Below are 20,965 nucleotides of genomic sequence, written 5' to 3'. Positions count from 1 at the left end.
ATTGCTACTCTGAATCAGTTCCAGTCAACAAGAAGGAAAAATGTTCACCCCAGAGAAGAGGGGAATAGTTTAGAAGCAGCTCACCACATGTTCCACCCTGCAGGAACACTGCATGAATACCCTACACGGACAGAATTATTTTGAACTAGGAGTCTAGTTTTGGGAAAAAAAATGCCTCAGGAATATCTTGTTTAAGACTTATTGGAGCAACACACTGCTAAAACTTTCATTGAACATCATGCTACACAGACTGTACACATCTTAAACTTTTTTTTTAAAACCGTGAGAAATTTTGGTTCTCTAGAACCATATGACAAAAATCATGAGAACTGGCAAAAGTGAGTCAGCTAGAGTTCAAGATTTATATGTCCCTGAGAGGATGAAGACCAAGGTTGGCAGGAATAGGGAACCCTGGATGACAAGAGATATTGAGGCTTTGACCAGAAAAAAGAAAAGAGGCATGGGAATCTCTGGAAGGATATAGTGGATACAGGAGTTTAGTGAAGAAGGCAATCAGGAGAGCAAAAAAAAGGGGGCATGAGATAGCCTTGGATGAGAAGATTGGGGTGAATCCATAGAAGTACATTAAAGAAAAAGAAGAACAAGAGAGAATAGGACCTTTCAAGGACTAAAGTGGACACGTATGTGTAGAACCACAGGAGATGGGCGAGATCCTCAACAAATATTTCTCCTCTATGTTTAGTGTGGAGAAAGACATGAAGACTTGGGAAATTGGGAAAGTTAGTAGTGATTTCTTGTGGATAGCCCATATTGCTGTAGAGGTGGTGTTGGATGGATTAGAATGCATGAAGTTAGATAAATCACCTGGTCCTGACCAGATATATCCAAGAACACTACAAAAGGCAAGAGAATAAATTGCGGGGGCACTGGCTGATACTTTTGCATCATCATTAGCCACGGGTGAAGTCCCAGAAGACTGCAGGATAAGACATGTTATGCCCTTATTAAAGAATGGCTATAAACAAAAACCTGGAAACTATAGACCAGTGGGCCTAACATCTGTGGTAGATAAGTTCCTTGAGAAGATTCTAAGATAAGATATACATGCATTTGGAAAGACAGGGTATGATTAGGAATAGTCAGCATGTCTTTGTTGCATGGGTGATTATGCCTCACAAAATTTGTCAGAGTTCTTTGATGAAGTGGCCAGGAAGGTTCACGAGGGCAGAGCAGTTAATATGGTCTATATGGATTTCAGTAAGGCCTTTGGTAAGGTTCCACATGGTAGGCTGCACTGGAACGTTAAATTGCATGGAATCTAGGGGGTGCTAGCAAATTAGTTACACAATTGGTTTGATGGTAGGAAGCAGTGGATAATAGTGGAAGGATGCTTGTTGGACTGGAGGCCTGTGACTAGTGGTGTGCCTCAAGGGTTGGTACTGAGCCCATTATTGTTTGTTATCTATATCAATGATTTGGATGAAAATGTACAAAACACGATTAATAAGTCTGCAGATGACACTAAAATAGTAGGTATCGTGGACAGTGAGGAAGGTTATCAGAAATTGCAGCAGGACCTCAGAAAGGTCCTGCTGCAATTTCTGATAACCTTCCTCAGAAAGGTCCTGCTTGGCACACCTTCTTCATTCCTGAAGAAGGGCTTATGCCCAAAACGTCGATTCTCCTGCTCCTTGGATGCTGCGCTTTTCCAAAGACATGGATAGGAAAGGTTGAGAAGGATGTGGGCCAAATGCAGGGAAATGGGGCTCGCATGGACAGACATATTGGTCAGCATGGATCAGTTTGGGCCGGAGGGCCTGTCTCCATGCTGGAGGACTCTATGGCTCAGTGGAACTCCTGCACTCAGAAATTCCATTACTTGGTTCAAGTTAACAAAATTGAAGCACATATAGTCATCCCTATGTTCCTGTGTATTATGCACAGGCATGGGGAAATGCTTTTAACCTCCTGAGTAATCTGATATAACCAGAATAGCAGGGTTCCAAACCTGACGAAAAAAATACTAGAAATCCTACATTTTTCTCCAAAATGATTCGCGGTTGCTGGAAAGGTCAGCTTCCATTGACACAACCAACATAATGGTGAATCTATTTACTAGTTTCATAGCAACTTTTAAGATGCCAACAGAATTTTGTGAATTATGAGATAACTTAAAATGATGACAGCAGAGAAAGACTACTGCGTGGCTTAAGATGTGATCCAGAAGAGATTACTGATAGAAAGAATTCTAGACTTAAAGAACGAACTGGAAAATGCCATTTTGATGGAACTAGCAACTAAGGAAACTCAACAGCTAAACTCAAGCATAGGAGTTCACAAAAGAGCAGCTAAGAGACAATCATCAATGTAAACTCAAAACTAATATCAGTCGGGAAAAACAGGTTATGCAGCAGCAAATAACTAGGAAACCTGAACACATAAATAGAAAGCAGGTCACTAACACCAGTGCTTCACTGGAGGCTCAATGTTACCTAGTAGGGTGACGAAACCTCTGAGACTGAACCTTCCAGCTCAGCAAGCTAACTTACATCCAGAACCTCAAGCTGAGCTACAAATCTTCTCAAAATAAAATATCAAAATAAAGATGCAGTTTGTGGAAACTTCAGCAAAAAATGAGTGCATTGAACAGGTTTGTTGAGCAAGAAATATGAACAACATACATCAAAAGCACAGAAACAAAACCTACACAGTACAAAAAGGTCATGAGAAAAGCCTAATGCTCAATCCAAAAAGAAGCTGTTATTAAACACACTGATCATTGACAGGGACACCAACTGATACCCCTAGTGGACACTACAGCAGTAGTTTCAGTGGTATCTCAGTGTGTATCAAAAACAGATGAGTCACTTTGTGCTACATACTAAGAATACTGTTTATTTATCAAAGAATAATTCACTTAGAGAATAGAACAAATCTATTTGATAGAATCTGTAAAATGTTCTATTAAAAAAGCAATGTTCCAATTCATTTCTAATCAGAATTGTATTAATAATGACTGCTAAACAAATAGAACATTTTGAGGTACAGTCAATCGTAAAATGTTATTGTTTTAATTACCTCACTAATATTAAGGCTCACCTTGCAGTTCAAAACTTAATTTAGGACAACTGTCGAGTTGCAAATGATAAAGTCACAGACTGATTCATTGTAACTGGCACCAAGGGACAGATTTTTATTCCCGGATTGGGTGTGGAAAGACAGGAGAATTTGTCTCCAAAATCCCAACCTTAAAAATGGCAGCCCAGATGTTGGGTTTTCAGTCCATGGGGTTAGGCAGATCAGATAATGAGGTGGTTGATCCAGAAGAATTTAAGAGGCTGCTCAGTACAGAGGTGGGTTAGTTGGAATGCCTGTCTATTGGATCCAGCACTTTGAATTAGGTTAAAATAGAGAAGGAAACATGAATATACATCGATACCTAGGATAATTTTTTTTTAAAAAAACTTACTATTAGCGATCACAGGTTTAAAATTCATCTCATCAGCTCCATCCAATGATTCAGATTTCTTTCTCCTGTCAATAGGTTGATTGCTTTTGAGTGAGTCGTGACTGTGCTTAGATTTTGGACCAGGTCGCCTGTCTACAACTTCATCTGAAAACAGACAATCAAAATATTTAACATATATGGTATTTTCTTACACCCAAAGTGGGTCCTGTATGTCAACAATTTGAAGTACAGAAAAGAATGAACCACAAAACTTCACAGTTTATATCGTCCATCCTACAAACTAAGTTCTTCAAAGTGAAGAAAATAAATAATGGAAATGCAAAACGCTTTCTTCTCTGGTACAAGGCAAAAAGTATGAATTGTTTCATCTTATCTATCCTCACTTTCTCTTATCAAATTGTTAATGCAAGACAATAAACTGATTAAAAGTAAACTACCTGTGCACCTGTCTCTTCTGAACATAAGCCTGCTCTCTCCAATTTGTTGCCATCTCAAAGCAACTACTTTGATTCAATTTATCCATTCCCTTAACTGGCAGCAACACCTTCCCTCACTATTCTCCCTTCCAGAGTAAAAATAGTTTCTTGGTTTCACCTCATATTTTAAATTTGATTATTTTGGTTGTTTTTTTTTGTTTGCTATCCCTCAAATATCCAAATTATCCTTCGATGATGGTGTTAAGCTTGTTGCATGAAGAAAAAAGAAACATACAGTAGCAGATGGGGTTGCACTAAAATTAACCACCTCCTGAAATTTGTTCTTCGCTCTGACTACTTATCCCAAGATCCAATAAATTTCATTACTCCTGCTATAATGTGTATTGTTCATTTTAGACAGATATCCACCAAAAGCTCCAGATTCCCCTCTCAAATTGTATCCTGCACTCGAGGCCAATTAGCTTACATTTCCATTGCTTATTTCCTTTACTCTGGTGTCATTAATTTTCCATTTGTCCACATTATGTACAATTTGCCATTCAGCAAACTATATTCAGAACCTATCCAGATCCTGTTATATTAGGTTTGCTTTATTATTGTTTAAATTTCATTCCTGCAGTTGTGTTATCTATATGCTTAAATATTTTTTGTTAGGGCAAGACCAAGCTTCCACTTTCCCTAAAAGTGAAATAAAATATATCTGCTTGATCATTTTTGGTCCTTGTTGTGGTTCTCAACTATCTTCACTTGGCAGCGACAGTAGAATGGGTTACCATTCCAGACACCAATTAAATTACCAGTTAGTTCATGATTTTGACATCAGGGCTAACACACGTACATAATAAATGATCTCACCAAGTTTGAACAGATGTTCCTTCCATCTGCTCATTAAAGCAGATTAAAACTTAGAATGTAGCTTTGGGTGGCTTTCAGTCCAATAAGTATCATGGCTGCATTTAATTGCCCTTTTCCCAGTTCCAACAGGGAGGTGGGATTTAAAGTGTCTTTATGATCTTAGATGGTAACAGTGGATAACTCTAATCCCAGAGTGAAACCTGGCTTAATAAATCACAAGTTTAATTTTTGCAATTAGTTACCAAGGTGTTAGTAACTTAAATTTCACAAGAGGCTGTCAATGTTCTTTACCAAAAAAAAACAAAGTTATGGAACTAAAGGAAGAAAAAAATAAATAACACTCATTCTCCCCCTATAGATTAGAAAGATGCTATCACCAAAAAAATTTAAATGTTTTCCCCTTTCCATATGCTCAATTCCATCGAGTATCAAGCCCATTTAACTCTTTACTTTATTCTTAACAGACTCTTTCCAAAGTATTTTGTTTCCACTTCAATGGCCAAAATCTCTTTTCAGTTCCAACAGCTGGGAACTTCACAAACTTACAACCTGGAGATTCTACAAGCACAAAGACTATCCTTCATCTAAAATGAGAAGTGCTTCTGCACTGAAACTTGACTCTCCTGAACTGATAACTGATTCTAAACTGAACACAAAGAAACTAGGAGGTCTTGGACTATTTTCTCTGTTGATCAACTTTGTGAACACTTCATCAATCAACATCATAGATACCCTACTATGCACTTGACTGAAGTTACATGCTTTCTTGGAAATGATATATTTATTACACGGTTCCAAACATCAATGACTTCTTAAAATAAATACCTTCATTGAACTGAAACCAAAATTTATATCAACTTTATTTTGAAAACCCAAATTCCCAAATGAGAATAAACTTTCTCACAAAATAATTGGATAAATTCATTTTATAATGTTAGTGTGAGATGTCATTTTTGATGTTCTAAACTTCTATTTAAATTTTATTTTGGATGTTAGAAATTTGAATTTCTGCAAGAAATGGGAACTGAAAGCTTCAGGTGAAAATGTACAGAAAACAATGATTTACAAGTTTCCCCAATACTTCAAATTCATAATGGAAAGAAAGCACTCATTTTTTATCAAGATATGTCTGGCTCCAACATTGTCACATTTATTGTCCACTTCTAGATGCCCTCAAGCTAGTGGTGAGTATTCTCTTTGAGGTACTGAAAGTTCTTGAACTGTGCTCCTACAGATGATGCCTAAATTTGGATTTGCAACATGATAGCAGTGTCAATATAGTAAAAATAATGCATGTTGTAAGTTTGCTCACTGAGCTGGAAAGTTTGCTTTCAGATGTTTCGTCTCCATGCTAGATAATATAACGAGCCTCTGGCGCAGCACTGGTGTTACATCCCGCTTTCCATTTATGTGTCTTGGTCTCGTAAGGTGGGTGATATCATTTCTAGTTCTTTTCTCAGAGGTTGGTAAATGGGGTCCAAGTTAATGTGTTTCTTGATGAAGTTCCAGTTTGAATGCCAGGCCTTTAGGAATTCCCATGAATGTGTCTGTTTAGCCTAAGACCATAAGACCATAAGACATAGGAGTGGAAGTAAGGCCATTCGGCCCATCGAGTCCACTCCGCCATTCAATCATGGCTGATGCGCATTTCAGCTCCACTTGCCAGCGTTCTCCCCGTAGCCCTTAATTCCTCTAGACAACAAGAACCTATCAATCTCGGCCTTGAAGACATTTAGCGTCCCGGCTTCCACTGCACTCCGTGGCAATGAATTCCACAGGCCCACCACTCTCTGGCTGAAGAAATGTCTCCGCATTTCCGTTCTGAAATGACCCCCTCTAATTCTAAGGCTGTGTCCACGGGTCCTAGTCTCCTCGCCTAACAGAAACAATTTTCTAGCATCCACCTTTTCAAAGCCATGTATTATTTTGTACGTCTCTATTAGATCTCCCCTTAATCTTCTAAACTCCAACGAATACAATCCCAGTATCCTCAGCCGTTCCTCATATGCTAGACCTGTCATTCCAGGGATCATCCGTGTGAATCTCCGCTGGACACGTTCCAGTGCCAGTATGTCCTTCCTGAGGTGTGGGGACCAAAACTGGACACAGTACTCCAAATGGGGCCTAACCAGAGCTTTATAAAGTCTTAGTAGTACATCTCTGCTTTTATATTCCAACCCTCTTGAGATAAGAGACAACATTGCATTCGCTTTCTTAATCACAGACTCAACCTGCATGTTTACCTTTAGAGAATCCTCGACTAGCACTCCCAGATCCCTTTGTGCTTTGGCTTTATTAAGTTTCTCACCATTTAGAAAGTAGTCCATTCCTATATTCTTTTTGCCAAAGTGCAAGACCTCGCACTTGCTCACGTTAAATTCCATCAGCCATTTCCTGGACCACTCTCCCAACCTGTCTAGATCCTTCTGTAGCCTCCCCACTTCCTCAGAACTACCTGCCTGTCTACCTAACTTTGTATCATCGGCAAACTTCGCTAGAATGCCCCCGGTTCCCTCATCCAAATCATTAATATATAATGCGAACAGCTGTGGCCCCAGCACCGAACCCTGCGGGACACCGCTCGTCACCGGCTGCCATTCTGAAAAAGAACCTTTTATCCCAACTCTCTGCCTTCTGTTAGATAGCCAATCCTCAATCCATCCCAGCAGCTCACCTCGAACACCATGGGCCCTCACCTTGCTCAGCAGTCTCCCGTGTGGCACCTTATCAAAGGCCTTTTGAAAGTCCAGATAGACCACATCCACTGGGTTCCCCTGGTCTAACCTACTTGTTACCTCTTCAAAAAATTCCAACAGGTTTGTCAGGCATGACCTCCCTTTACTAAATCCATGTTGACTTGTTCTAATCAGACTCTGCTCTTCCAAGAATTTAGAAACCTCATCCTTAATGATGGATTCTAGAATTTTACCAACAACCGAGGTTAAGCTGATTGGCCTATAATTTTCCATCTTTTGCCTTGATCCTTTCTTGAACAAGGGGGTTACTACAGCCATCTTCCAATCATCCGGGACCTTTCCTGACTCCAGTGACTCTTGAAAGATCTCAACCAATGCCTCTGCTATTTCCTCAGCAACCTCTCTCAGAACTCTAGGGTGTATCCCATCGGGGCCAGGAGATTTATCAATTTTAAGACTTTTTAACTTTTCTAGCACTATCTCTTTCGTAATGGCAACCATACTCAACTCAGCCCCGTGACACCCTTTAATTTTTGGGATATTACTCATGTCTTCCACTGTGAAAACTGACGCAAAGTACTTGTTAAGTTCTCCTGCTATTTCCTTATCTCCCATCACTAGGCTCCCTGCATCAGTTTGAAGTGGCCCAATGTCTACTTTTGCCTGTCGTTTGTTTCTTATGTACTGAAAGAAACTTTTACTATTATTTCTAATATTACTGGCTAGCCTACCTTCATATTTGATCCTCTCATTTCTTATTACACTCTTTGTTATCCTCTGTTTGCTTTTGTATCCTTCCCAATCTTCTGATTTCCCACTGTTCTTAGCCACTTTATAGGATCTCTCTTTTTCTTTAATACATTTCCTGACTTCCTTTGTCAGCCAAGGTTGTCTAATCCCTCTCTGGTTAATCTTTCTTTTCTTGGGAATGAACCTCTGTACAGTGTCCTCAATTATACCTACAAACTCCTGCCATTTTTGCTCTAGTGTCTTCCCGGTTAGCCTCTGCTTCCAGTCTATTTTAGTCAGTTCCTCTCTCATGCCCTCATAATTACCTTTATTCAACTGTAACACCATTACATCAGATTTCGCCTTCTCCCTTTCAAACTCCAGACTGAACTCTACCATATTATGGTCGCTACTTCCTAAGGGTTCCCTTACTTTAAGATCTTTTATAGAGTCTGGTTCATTGTAAAGCACTCGGTCCAGAATAGCCTGCTCTCTTGTGGGCTCCATGACAAGCTGTTCCAAAAAGCCATCCTGTAAGCATTCCATGAATTCCCTTTCTTTCGATCCACTAGCAACATTATTTACCCAGTCCACCTGCATATTGAAGTCACCCATGATCAATGTAACCTTGCCTTTCTGACATGCCTTCTCTATTTCCCGGTACATGTTGCGTCCCTGGTCCTGACCACTGTTAGGAGGTCTGTACACAACTCCAATTATGGTTTTTTTGCCTTTGTGGTTCCTCAATTCCACCCACACAGACTCCACATCATCCTGTTATAGGATGGATGTGTTTTCCCAGTTGAAGTGGTGTCTTTCTTCGTCTGTATGTAAGGATACTAGTGATAGTGGGTAATGTCTTTTGGTGGCTAGTTGGTGTTCGTGTATCATGGTGGCTAGTTTTCTGGCCTTCTGTCCGATATAGTGTTTGTTATAGTCTTTGCATGGTATTTTGTAAATGACATTTGTTTTTCTGGTTATTTGTATAGTGTTCTTTAGGATCATCAATCACTGTTTAAGTGTGTTGGTAGGTTTGTGGGCTACCAATACAAGACAGATCACCAAAAAATGAAACCGGATGGATCCACCACACCCCGCATCTACGGACTATCTAACGTACACAAACCAGGGGCCCCCCTCAGACCCATAGTCTCTCTACGTGGAACACCGACATACAGACTAGTTAAGAACTCCACCACAAACAGAAATACCTAAGAGAAGACTCATGCCACTCCATTCACTCCACCAAAACATTCCTGAATCCCAAAGACCCCAAGATAGAAGAGAACAAAATAATAGTCTCCTTTGATGTAACAGTCCTAGTCGCATCAATTAACATCAGCCTGGGCAAACTAGAGAAACCAAGTACAGAAACATCTGACAGCATCAACTTCATCAGCAAGGACAACATCCTCAAGCTAATAGATCTGTGCCTCACTACCCACTTCATCTTCAATGACAAGACCTACAAACAAATCAATAGAACACCCATAGGATCACCAATAACAGGCTTCTTAGCAGAAGCAGTAATGCAGAGACTCCAATGAACAGCCCTCCCCATGATCCATCCCAAACTTTGGGTCCGCTACATGGATCACACCTTTGTCATCACAAAATGGAACAAATTAGAGGAAACCTACATCAGCAACAATATCTTTACTGGCATAAGATTCACAAAAGAGAACAACAGACTCCCCTTCCTAGATGTCACAGTGGAGCAAATAGTTAATGGAGAACTTCAGACCAGCATCTACAGGAAAGGAACACACACACACACCAGATACTTAACTACATCCCAACACCCACAAACGAAACTGCATCAAGACATTATTTAAATGTGTCACACTACAGAACCCAGGAATGGCGAGCAGAAGAAAAATTCCTATACAGCGTGTTCAAGAAGAATGGATAGCCAATAAACACGGTCCACAGATTCCTAAACAACAAACCCAAACAAGCAGACACAACACACCCAGAAACTCTAACCACATTACCATATATCAAAGGCATCTCTGAAATGACTACCAGACTACTCTGACCCCTGGGCATCATGGTAGCCTACAAACCTACCAACACACGTAAGCAGCGGCTGATGAACCTAAAGGACACTATACAAACAATCAGCAAAACAAACATTTAGAAAATAACATGCAAAGATTGTAACAAAGACTACATTGGACAGATAGGCAGGAAACTAGCCACCAGAATACATGAACACCAACTAGCCACCAAAGGACATGACCCACTATCATTAGTATCCTTACACAGATGAAGGAGGACACCAATTTGACTGCGACAACACATCCATCCTAGGACAGGCTAAACAGAGACTCGCATGGGAATTCATTGAGGCCTGGCATTCAAACCTGACCTCCATCAATAAAAACATTGATTTGGATCCCATTTACCAACCTCTGTGAATAAGAACCAGAAATGATATCACCCACCTTAAGGAACCAAGGCACACAAATTGAAAGTGGGACATAACACCAGTGTTTCACTGGAGGCTCACTGATGACGTGACCGAGCATGGTGATAATACATCTGAAAACAAACCTTCCAGCTTTACAAGCAAACTTACAATCCAAACCTCAACCTGGGCTACAAATCTTCTCAAAAATCGCAAACGTCATGCATGTCCAAGGTACAATGACATACAGTCATCAAGATGTACAGCATGGAAACAAACTCTTTGGTCCAAATCTTCCACACCGACCAGTTATCCCAAATTAATCTAACCCCATTTTCCAGCATTTGGCCCATATCCCACTAAACCCTTCATTTACCCATCCAGATGCCTTTTAAATGTTGTAATTCGACCAGCCTCCTCTGACAGCTTTTACATGCACTGCTCTCTACAAGTAAAAGTTGCACCTTAGGTCCCTTTTAAATATTCCCCCACTCACATTAAACGTATGCCAGTTTTGGACTCCCCTACCCTGGGGAAAGGACCTTCAACAACGCTACCACAGATCTACTTTTAAAGTCCTGCCCTTGTTTGCATTACCAAGATGCGATATCTCACATTTATTCAACGTTAAACTGCATCTGCAACTCCTCAGCCCATTGACCCAATTGATCAAGCTCTCTTTGGAATCTTAGATAACTGTCTTAAATGTCTACTGAGAATGCGTATTAGTTATGAGCAGATAGGGAAAGAGTTACATTTTGTGAAACAAGAGGTTCTGCTGAGCATGGCTTGTCACTATGTTGCACTGGTTGTTCCAACATCCATGGTGATGTCAATATTTTTGAACCAAGGAGATCATTCCATAATATAAAATCTCTTTCTCTCGCTGCTCTCTCGCTCAAACTGATCAAATCTTTCATCTTGAGGCAACCCCTTCATCACAGGAATCTTCCAAAGTAGCCTGTTACATCCTCAAAAAAACTTTAAATTTGCTAAACACAGTTATCCATTTATAAAATCATATTGATTCTGCCCGATTATGACCCTCTAAATGTCCTGCTACTACTTCCCTAATAATGGATTCTAGCATTTTACTAATAAAATAGATGTTAGGCCTCTAGTTTCCTAATTTCAATGTCACTCCTTTCTTGAAGAGAATACTTAAATTTGTGGTTTTCAACTAATTTCTGTAATCAAGGAAATTCTGGATAATTATAAACAATGCATTTGACATCTCAATAGCCACATTTTCTCAAGGCCTCAGATATAGGTCATCATGTCCATGTACTTGTTGATTTTTAATCCCATTAATTTTCCTATCACTTTTTATCAAGTGAGCTTTCATTCTTTACATATACATCTTGATTTGCTACCAGTCTCAAACTCAGAGTCGCAGTTTCAGCTAAACAGCCCATCATTTTGGGCTAAATTGAGGCAAAATATCAGAATCACAAAGATTGGAGTTGGATTTGTCATCTATCAGAAATCAAGGTCTATAGGGAGCAGGTGGGAATGTGAATTGCAACAAATGATCAGCAATGGTCTTACTGAGTATCAAGGCGGCTTATGGTCGACTCATTCTTATTTTGAATGCTCTTACTCTATTATTTGACACTTTGATTCCAGAAAATTATGTAGACATCTTCTTAAAGGCAAAGGTGAATTCAGAACAGAATTTCAAAGAAAAATCAAGAAGGTAAATTAGGATTGGCATCAAGAAGCTTGTTTTTCTCCAGAAGCATGGTTATGTGTGGACCTCCAGATAATGCACTAAAGGCAAAACAATCCATGGAATCATCTCAGTTGGATGCCAAGATAAGCAAGGGGATCGGCTCCTTCTAAATAATGGGCTAATTTATACCAGGATAATATTCAACTGCATTTAGCAGCAGAATCAAAGGAATAAATTTTATTTAGGAAATTACATTTTAGCAATCACTGCACTATTCTTGACTAAATCAGTACAAGTTCTTACTTCAGAAAAATTACATTCCAACTTTTGTCATCCAAAATACAGTTTTTGCATAAGCCCATTCTAAGCAAAAATTATTAAAATTGCTCCATCTGTAAAATACTAATCTAATAATTAGAACATAGAATATTATAACACAGTACAGGCCCTTCGGCCCTCAAAGTTGCGCTGCCCTGTGAAACCAATGTGAATACCATCTAACCTACACTATTCCATTCTCATCCAAATGCCTATCCAATGACCATTTCAATGCCCGTAAAGTTTGTGAGTCTACAACTGTTGCAGGCAGTGCATTCCACGCCCTTACTATTCTCTGAGTAAAACTACCTCTGACATCTGTCTAATATCTATCATCCTTCATTCTAGCCATCACAAGGCTCTCACTGTCCACTCGAACTACTACATCCTTTGGCATGATCCACAACTCAACCGATCTTAGTGTCATCTGCAAATATACGAACCCATCCTTCTATGCCCTCATCCAGGTCATTTATAAAAATGACAAACAGCAGTGGACTCAAAACAGATCCTTGTAGTGCACACTAGTAACTGAACTCCAGGATGAACATTTCCCAACAACTACCATCTTCTGTCTTTTTTCAGCTAGCCAGTTTCTGATCCAAACCGCTAAATCGCCCTCAATCCCATGTCTCCATATTTTGTGCATTAGCTTACCATGACGAACCTTATCAAACGCCTTACTGAATTTTCCTGCTCCTTGGATGCTGCCTGACCTACTGTGCTTTTCTAGCATCACTCTAATCTTGACTGAAATCCATATACACCACATCAATGGCTTAACCCTCATCCACCAGTTTGGTCACCTTGTCAAAGAACTCAATAAGGTTTGTGAGGCACGACCTACCCTTCACAAAAAAGTCCTGACTATCCCTAATCAACTTATTCCTATTGAGATGATTATTAATCTTACCTCTTATAACCTTTTCCAACCCTTTACCTACAACTGATAATTCTTAACTATAGTGCCTTAATTGTCAGGAAATTAGGATTTACACTAAAGATTTTAGCAGCTAAACTAAGGGAGCCAATTTAAATTCAATAAGTATAACTGATAAAACACAGTTTAGAGAACATACACACAAAAAGAATTTACTTCTGCTGCCACTTTAAAACCAGAAATACCCATATAACCTACAATTCTTAGAAGAGTTTCTGGTGGTCTGCATTTTAAAATTAAACACATATGCTATATTATAGAAGGACCACTTGAACTATCTACTTAATACAAACAGCTTTTAAATGGAGATATTGTTGGATGCAAGGCATTTCCAAGCAGTCGGTAGACAACACCTTATAAGTCACATGGGCAGAAATCCAAATGAAAATAAAAAGTACGGGTATAAATCAATTCAAAAACACTATTAGAAATTTAAAATAGCAACTTCAAAAATCATGCAATTCAGCATTACACATTGCAACAATTCTGTTAGTTTTGGAGAAAATCCGGCTTTTTTGTAAAAACAAATACTTAACCTGCCACATTTCCATTGGCATAAAAGCCAAGCAACAAGACAAGAGACTGGTTTGGTCAATCCAATACTTGGGACATCACTCAACTATTTTCAACTCAGTGCTGTCTGTGACCAAAATAAGTTGATACATACCACTGTTGTTCCACAGGTCAATCCCATCCCTCCTGAATTAATTCAATAGGTGCCAACTCTCCAAAAAAAGGACCATGGACGAACATAATGTTAGAAGTACACTAATGCATAATGGAAAGACAGCTTACAGGTGAAAAAAAACAGACTGGTCATAATAGTATATTTGACATTTAAGCTGAAATCAATTTGGAGTGGCAAAAAGTACTCTTATTTTAAAAATTATATCCACTGAAGAAAAAACAAAACTATATAGCGCCATGGTTATACTAAATCAAAGATACCAGGGAAACATATAAGCCAAAAATCCAAACAGAAAGAGGCACAGGCCTAACCCAAATATCGGAAGACTGAGATATAATTAAAGATTTGAGGAACAAGACTTCTGCAGTTTCAAAGTATTCTTCCGTAAACTAAAGTAAGTGTACATGATGGCCCAGATCTTCTTGCTGGAATCTCCACTTCTGACTCAGATCAGATGATAAGTTATTTTTCAAGGAGTCTACTAACCAAACCTCAAGGCCAGGAGCCTTTCCAGCTGAAGTAGTAATCCACACAGACAGCAACAGATCGGATCATCAAATAAGTCACACTCACTTTTTCACAATAGCTGCTGTATTCCACAATGTAAAGGTGTTAAAGCCACTTTTCCTGAGAGAAGGTAGACAAGGTAAGTGAGGGGCTACAGATACCAGGTGGGAGAAGGGTACAGGTCATGGATGATGTTAGCAACAAGATCAACATTATTAAGTAGAATATGTTCAACTCGCTTTGCGGTCTGTCAGGGCTATTCAGGTTCTGACCTCATGACAGCCTTGATCCCAATATGAACAAAAGAGTTGAACTCAAGAGAGGTGAGGGTAATTGCCCTTGACATCAAGCCAGAATTTTACTGAGGGTGGCATCAAGGAGTCCTCACAAAATTAGACTCATTGGAAATAGGGGGAAGGAATCATACAAAGGATAATGTTTGTAGTAGTCAGAAGTCAATTATCTCAGCCATAGGACACCACTGCAGGAAGTCGTCAGTGTAATATCTTAGGTCCAGCCATCTTCAGCTGCTTTAACAATGACTGTTCCTCCATCATAAACTCTTAAGTCACTTTAATTGCATAATGTTCAGTACAATTTATGACCTCTCTCTCTCTCTCCACACTTTCCCTGGAGTTACACAGAGGGGTGAACCCTAAACCCCCCCTTCCCCTCATAATCTCTGTCAAAAAGTTCTGTGCATGTGTGTGCGCGCGCTATTTGGAGACTTACTCAACAAAGGCTGCAGCAATCTTACTCTTGATATACAGTCCGGTTGCCCCTGGGGGCGGGAGGAGGTTGTTGGGGTCAGACGGTGAGTGTGGATATATGGGCGGTGGGGAAGGGGGAGAGGGGCAGGGTCTCGCACGGTGTGCTTTTGTCTAGTCTCCTGAACGGGGAACAGACTTTACAGAAAACTCTGAGCCCCGGAGGAAAGCAATTAACCGAACAATCAATTGTCCGAGCAAAATGGAGCCCACCCATCTCGTTCGGATAATCGAGGTTCCTCTGTATTGGCCCTTAGTATTGCTGAATTCTTCCATTATTAACATCATGGAGCTATTATTAACCTGAAGTTGAACTCGACTCGCCATATGAATACCATGGCTACAAGAACCGATCAAAATCTAGGAGTGCTGCAGTGAGTAATTCAACTCCCAACTCCACAAAGCTTGTCTACCATCTACAACAAACAAGTCAAGGATGTGATGGAGTACCCCCTACTTGGATGGATTAATGCAGCTCCAACTGCAATCACTAAGCTTGGTACCAACAAGGACAGAACATTCAGTTAACTGGCATCCATCCAACACTTCTAATATTTGCCACAATGCAGTAACAGCAGAATGTCCAGTCTACAAGATGCATTGCAACAACTCCCCAAGACTCCTTCAGCAGCATCTTCCAAACCCACAAACTCCACGAGCCAGGAGATGGATAACAGATACATTCTGGAACTTCATAACAAAACTATGGAAGCACATATACAACATGGACTGCAGATGTTCCACGAGGCAACCCACTGGCAGCTTCTCAACATCTATTAATGACGGGCAATAAGCATTGGTCTAGCCAGTGATGCCCATAATGTGAATTCATAAAAATATATGCAGGTGGGTAGGAGGTATCTCAGAAGTCTTATGACTTGGAAGGAGGCCAATCGGTCAGTCAAGTCTGCACCAGCTCTTCAAATAAGCACGATTACCTAGTGCCAATTTCCTGCTATATCCCAACATCCTTGCACATTATTTTTATCCATGATGACTTAATTGAACCTACCTCCAAACACTTCAAGGTGGAATATTTCATGCTCTAACTACTCGCTGAGTGAAAAGGTTTATTTCTCATATCACTTTTGCTTCTTTTGCAAATCACTTTAAATCTATGTCCTCTCACTCTTGTCGCCTTTACAATAAAAGCACTTTCTCCATATCTACTCTATACCAATTCACTTTGATTTTGAAAACCTCTATCAGATCTTCTCTTGGCCTTCTCTCCAAGGAGAACAGTCCCACCTTTTTTAATCTATCCTCATAACTGAAGTTTCTCATCCTGGAACCATTCTCGAGAATTGCTTCTGCATTCACATTGTTCCTAAAACACGGCACCCAGAACTGTGCACAATACTCAAGCTGAGGTCTAAAAGTGTCTTCCACAAGTTCAATATTAATTCCTTCTCTTGTGCTCTAAGCCCCTATTAATATAGTTCAAGGAGGGTGTGGGATATTGGCAGCAGGTAGGTAGGTGATGGTTGAGGATGGGAGGTGAGTCACAATATGGGAACTTGGATCTTTGGGGGTCAGCAAGAAATGCATTGGAGGAGAGAATTCGGAACTGGGAAGGATACTTGAGGGAGGTGGGTCATGTTTGGGCTCAGAGGCATTCAGGTATCCATGGGGTAGTTGGGAAGGAGATAGGATGCTGTTTTACAGTCAGCCAAGAGTTTGGACAGGTTTTATTCCCTCTAACTGATCCTGACTAATTATTAAGGAGACTAAGTTGTAACTCCTTAAAATCTCCATTTCTAATTCAGTGTTGGGCACCTTCTCAGAGGGTTCAAGATGTTAGTTACTTCCCTTATGGAAATTTTGACTTTCCAGGCAATCATGACGAGTCGGTTCCATACAGCCTTTCACACTGCCCTAATGTGCAACTCCAGTCAACACTTCAATAATGGTTATCTCCCATTGAAGATCCGCACCAACATTCGAGGGAAAGATCAAACACACCAGAGCATAACCTCAAAATGTACAACAATAAATACAAAGTATCAATAGATAAAAATGAAGAATTTAGGATAGCTGTCAAGAGCAAACCAACATATGAAGAATAATTAATGCTTGTAAGAAATTTATAATGAAAATAACTGTTTAATAATTTAACAATGAATGAAAACACTTTTGACTCCTTCAAAAGACAGATGATATAGAGAAAGTAAATCATCTCTTTTAATACTCCAAGTAGTTTTGCTCAGTCATATTGGGATCTTCTAAATCTATCTCAATGCTGTGCAATGAAAGAATAGGTACCTAGCTAATATTTATCTCTCCAATCATAATTGTTTTAGCATTCGTTTAACAATTAAAGATGTATACAAATGTCAAGTACCAATAAGGTCACTTACATTAAGTAACAAAAGCTAAAGTTTTTGCCTTATACAATGCACCTTTTAACCATTCTTTTCCAAACTTTCTAAGGGTATACCTCTAAAGGTACAGGACATATCTTGAGACTTCGGGTCAGATTGTTCAGGAGAAATGTTAGGAAGCACTTCTAAACACAAAAGGATGGTAGTTGTTTGGAACTCACTTTAACATCTCAGTGGATGCTGATTTGGTGTTGATTTTAAATCTGAGATACTTTTAATGTTAAGCAAAGGTACTAAGGGATATGGGAAAAAGGCCCAGTGAGGCCCAAGCCAAAGGCAAGGCACATGATAACTTTGCCAAGACCTGATAGATGGAGTTAGGTCCAACATCAAAGATATGAAATTTGGAACCATTTCCCAATACTTATTTACTTCCCTGTATAAATAAAATCTTCTTAACATATATAGAGATGGCAACGAACTAGTGATCACTCAACCAGGTGGGGAGTCTGGTAAAAGGAGCTATAACATTCATTATGGCAGTCATACAACAGAACTTATCCTATGGAGTCTTTAAGGCCAGTCACATATTTGAATCACTGTGAGCAGAATAAGGAGACTGGAGTTACTGAATCAAGTCTAAGTAATATATGACCCAAAAGAAGGGCCTAACATTTGTGAGTAGTGCAGACTGCTATTTGGAGACTTACTCAACAAAGGCTGCAGCAATCTTACTCTTGATATACAGTCCGGTTGCCCCTGGGGGCGGGAGGAGGTTGTTGGGGTCAGACGGTGAGTGTGGATATATGGGCGGTGGGGAAGGGGGAGAGGGGCAGGGTCTCGCACGGTGTGCTTTTGTCTAGTCTCCTGAACGGGGAACAGACTTTACAGAAAACTCTGAGCCCCGGAGGAAAGCAATTAACCGAACAATCAATTGTCCGAGCAAAATGGAGCCCACCCATCTCGTTCGGATAATCGAGGTTCCTCTGTATTGGCCCTTAGCATTGCTGAATTCTTCCATTATTAACATCATGGAGCTATTATTAACCTGAAGTTGAACTCGACTCGCCATATGAATACCATGGCTACAAGAACCGATCAAAATCTAGGAGTGCTGCAGTGAGTAATTCAACTCCCAACTCCACAAAGCTTGTCTACCATCTACAACAAACAAGTCAAGGATGTGATGGAGTACCCCCTACTTGGATGGATTAATGCAGCTCCAACTGCAATCACTAAGCTTGGTACCAACAAGGACAGAACATTCAGTTAACTGGCATCCATCCAACACTTCTAATATTTGCCACAATGCAGTAACAGCAGAATGTCCAGTCTACAAGATGCATTGCAACAACTCCCCAAGACTCCTTCAGCAGCATCTTCCAAACCCACAAACTCCACGAGCCAGGAGATGGATAACAGATACATTCTGGAACTTCATAACAAAACTATGGAAGCACATATACAACATGGACTGCAGATGTTCCACGAGGCAACCCACTGGCAGCTTCTCAACATCTATTAATGACGGGCAATAAGCATTGGTCTAGCCAGTGATGCCCATAATGTGAATTCATAAAAATATATGCAGGTGGGTAGGAGGTATCTCAGAAGTCTTATGACTTGGAAGGAGGCCAATCGGTCAGTCAAGTCTGCACCAGCTCTTCAAATAAGCACGATTACCTAGTGCCAATTTCCTGCTATATCCCAACATCCTTGCACATTATTTTTATCCATGATGACTTAATTGAACCTACCTCCAAACACTTCAAGGTGGAATATTTCATGCTCTAACTACTCGCTGAGTGAAAAGGTTTATTTCTCATATCACTTTTGCTTCTTTTGCAAATCACTTTAAATCTATGTCCTCTCACTCTTGTCGCCTTTACAATAAAAGCACTTTCTCCATATCTACTCTATACCAATTCACTTTGATTTTGAAAACCTCTATCAGATCTTCTCTTGGCCTTCTCTCCAAGGAGAACAGTCCCACCTTTTTTAATCTATCCTCATAACTGAAGTTTCTCATCCTGGAACCATTCTCGAGAATTGCTTCTGCATTCACATTGTTCCTAAAACACGGCACCCAGAACTGTGCACAATACTCAAGCTGAGGTCTAAAAGTGTCTTCCACAAGTTCAATATTAATTCCTTCTCTTGTGCTCTAAGCCCCTATTAATATAGTTCAAGGAGGGTGTGGGATATTGGCAGCAGGTAGGTAGGTGATGGTTGAGGATGGGAGGTGAGTCACAATATGGGAACTTGGATCTTTGGGGGTCAGCAAGAAATGCATTGGAGGAGAGAATTCGGAACTGGGAAGGATACTTGAGGGAGGTGGGTCATGTTTGGGCTCAGAGGCATTCAGGTATCCATGGGGTAGTTGGGAAGGAGATAGGATGCTGTTTTACAGTCAGCCAAGAGTTTGGACAGGTTTTATTCCCTCTAACTGATCCTGACTAATTATTAAGGAGACTAAGTTGTAACTCCTTAAAATCTCCATTTCTAATTCAGTGTTGGGCACCTTCTCAGAGGGTTCAAGATGTTAGTTACTTCCCTTATGGAAATTTTGACTTTCCAGGCAATCATGACGAGTCGGTTCCATACAGCCTTTCACACTGCCCTAATGTGCAACTCCAGTCAACACTTCAATAATGGTTATCTCCCATTGAAGATCCGCACCAACATTCGAGGGAAAGATCAAACACACCAGAGCATAACCTCAAAATGTACAACAATAAATACAAAGTATCAATAGATAAAAATGAAGAATTTAGGATAGCTGTCAAGAGCAAACCAACATATGAAGAATAATTAATGCTTGTAAGAAATTTATAATGAAAATAACTGTTTAATAATTTAACAATGAATGAAAACACTTTTGACTCCTTCAAAAGACAGATGATATAGAGAAAGTAAATCATCTCTTTTAATACTCCAAGTAGTTTTGCTCAGTCATATTGGGATCTTCTAAATCTATCTCAATGCTGTGCAATGAAAGAATAGGTACCTAGCTAATATTTATCTCTCCAATCATAATTGTTTTAGCATTCGTTTAACAATTAAAGATGTATACAAATGTCAAGTACCAATAAGGTCACTTACATTAAGTAACAAAAGCTAAAGTTTTTGCCTTATACAATGCACCTTTTAACCATTCTTTTCCAAACTTTCTAAGGGTATACCTCTAAAGGTACA

General features: G+C 39.8%; 1 protein-coding gene across 3 annotated transcripts in view; it reads right to left on the bottom strand.

The window, feature by feature from the left end:
- The window catches only part of dis3l2 (DIS3 like 3'-5' exoribonuclease 2), a 282,451-nt gene that overhangs the window by 246,192 nt on the left and 15,294 nt on the right, over window positions 1-20,965 (bottom strand). For all 3 annotated transcript variants that reach the window (XM_072572523.1, XM_072572522.1, XM_072572524.1), the window contains one exon: window positions 3,431-3,574. In XM_072572523.1, coding sequence (XP_072428624.1) covers window positions 3,431-3,574 — 144 coding nt within the window. The remainder of the gene's footprint in view (window positions 1-3,430; window positions 3,575-20,965) is intronic.

This window comes from Chiloscyllium punctatum, chromosome 6 (genome assembly GCF_047496795.1).
Source record: "Chiloscyllium punctatum isolate Juve2018m chromosome 6, sChiPun1.3, whole genome shotgun sequence".
Classification (NCBI taxonomy): domain Eukaryota; kingdom Metazoa; phylum Chordata; class Chondrichthyes; order Orectolobiformes; family Hemiscylliidae; genus Chiloscyllium; species Chiloscyllium punctatum.
The sequence above is the reverse complement of the archived record's forward strand: the minus strand, read 5'-3'. Positions and strand labels throughout refer to the sequence as shown.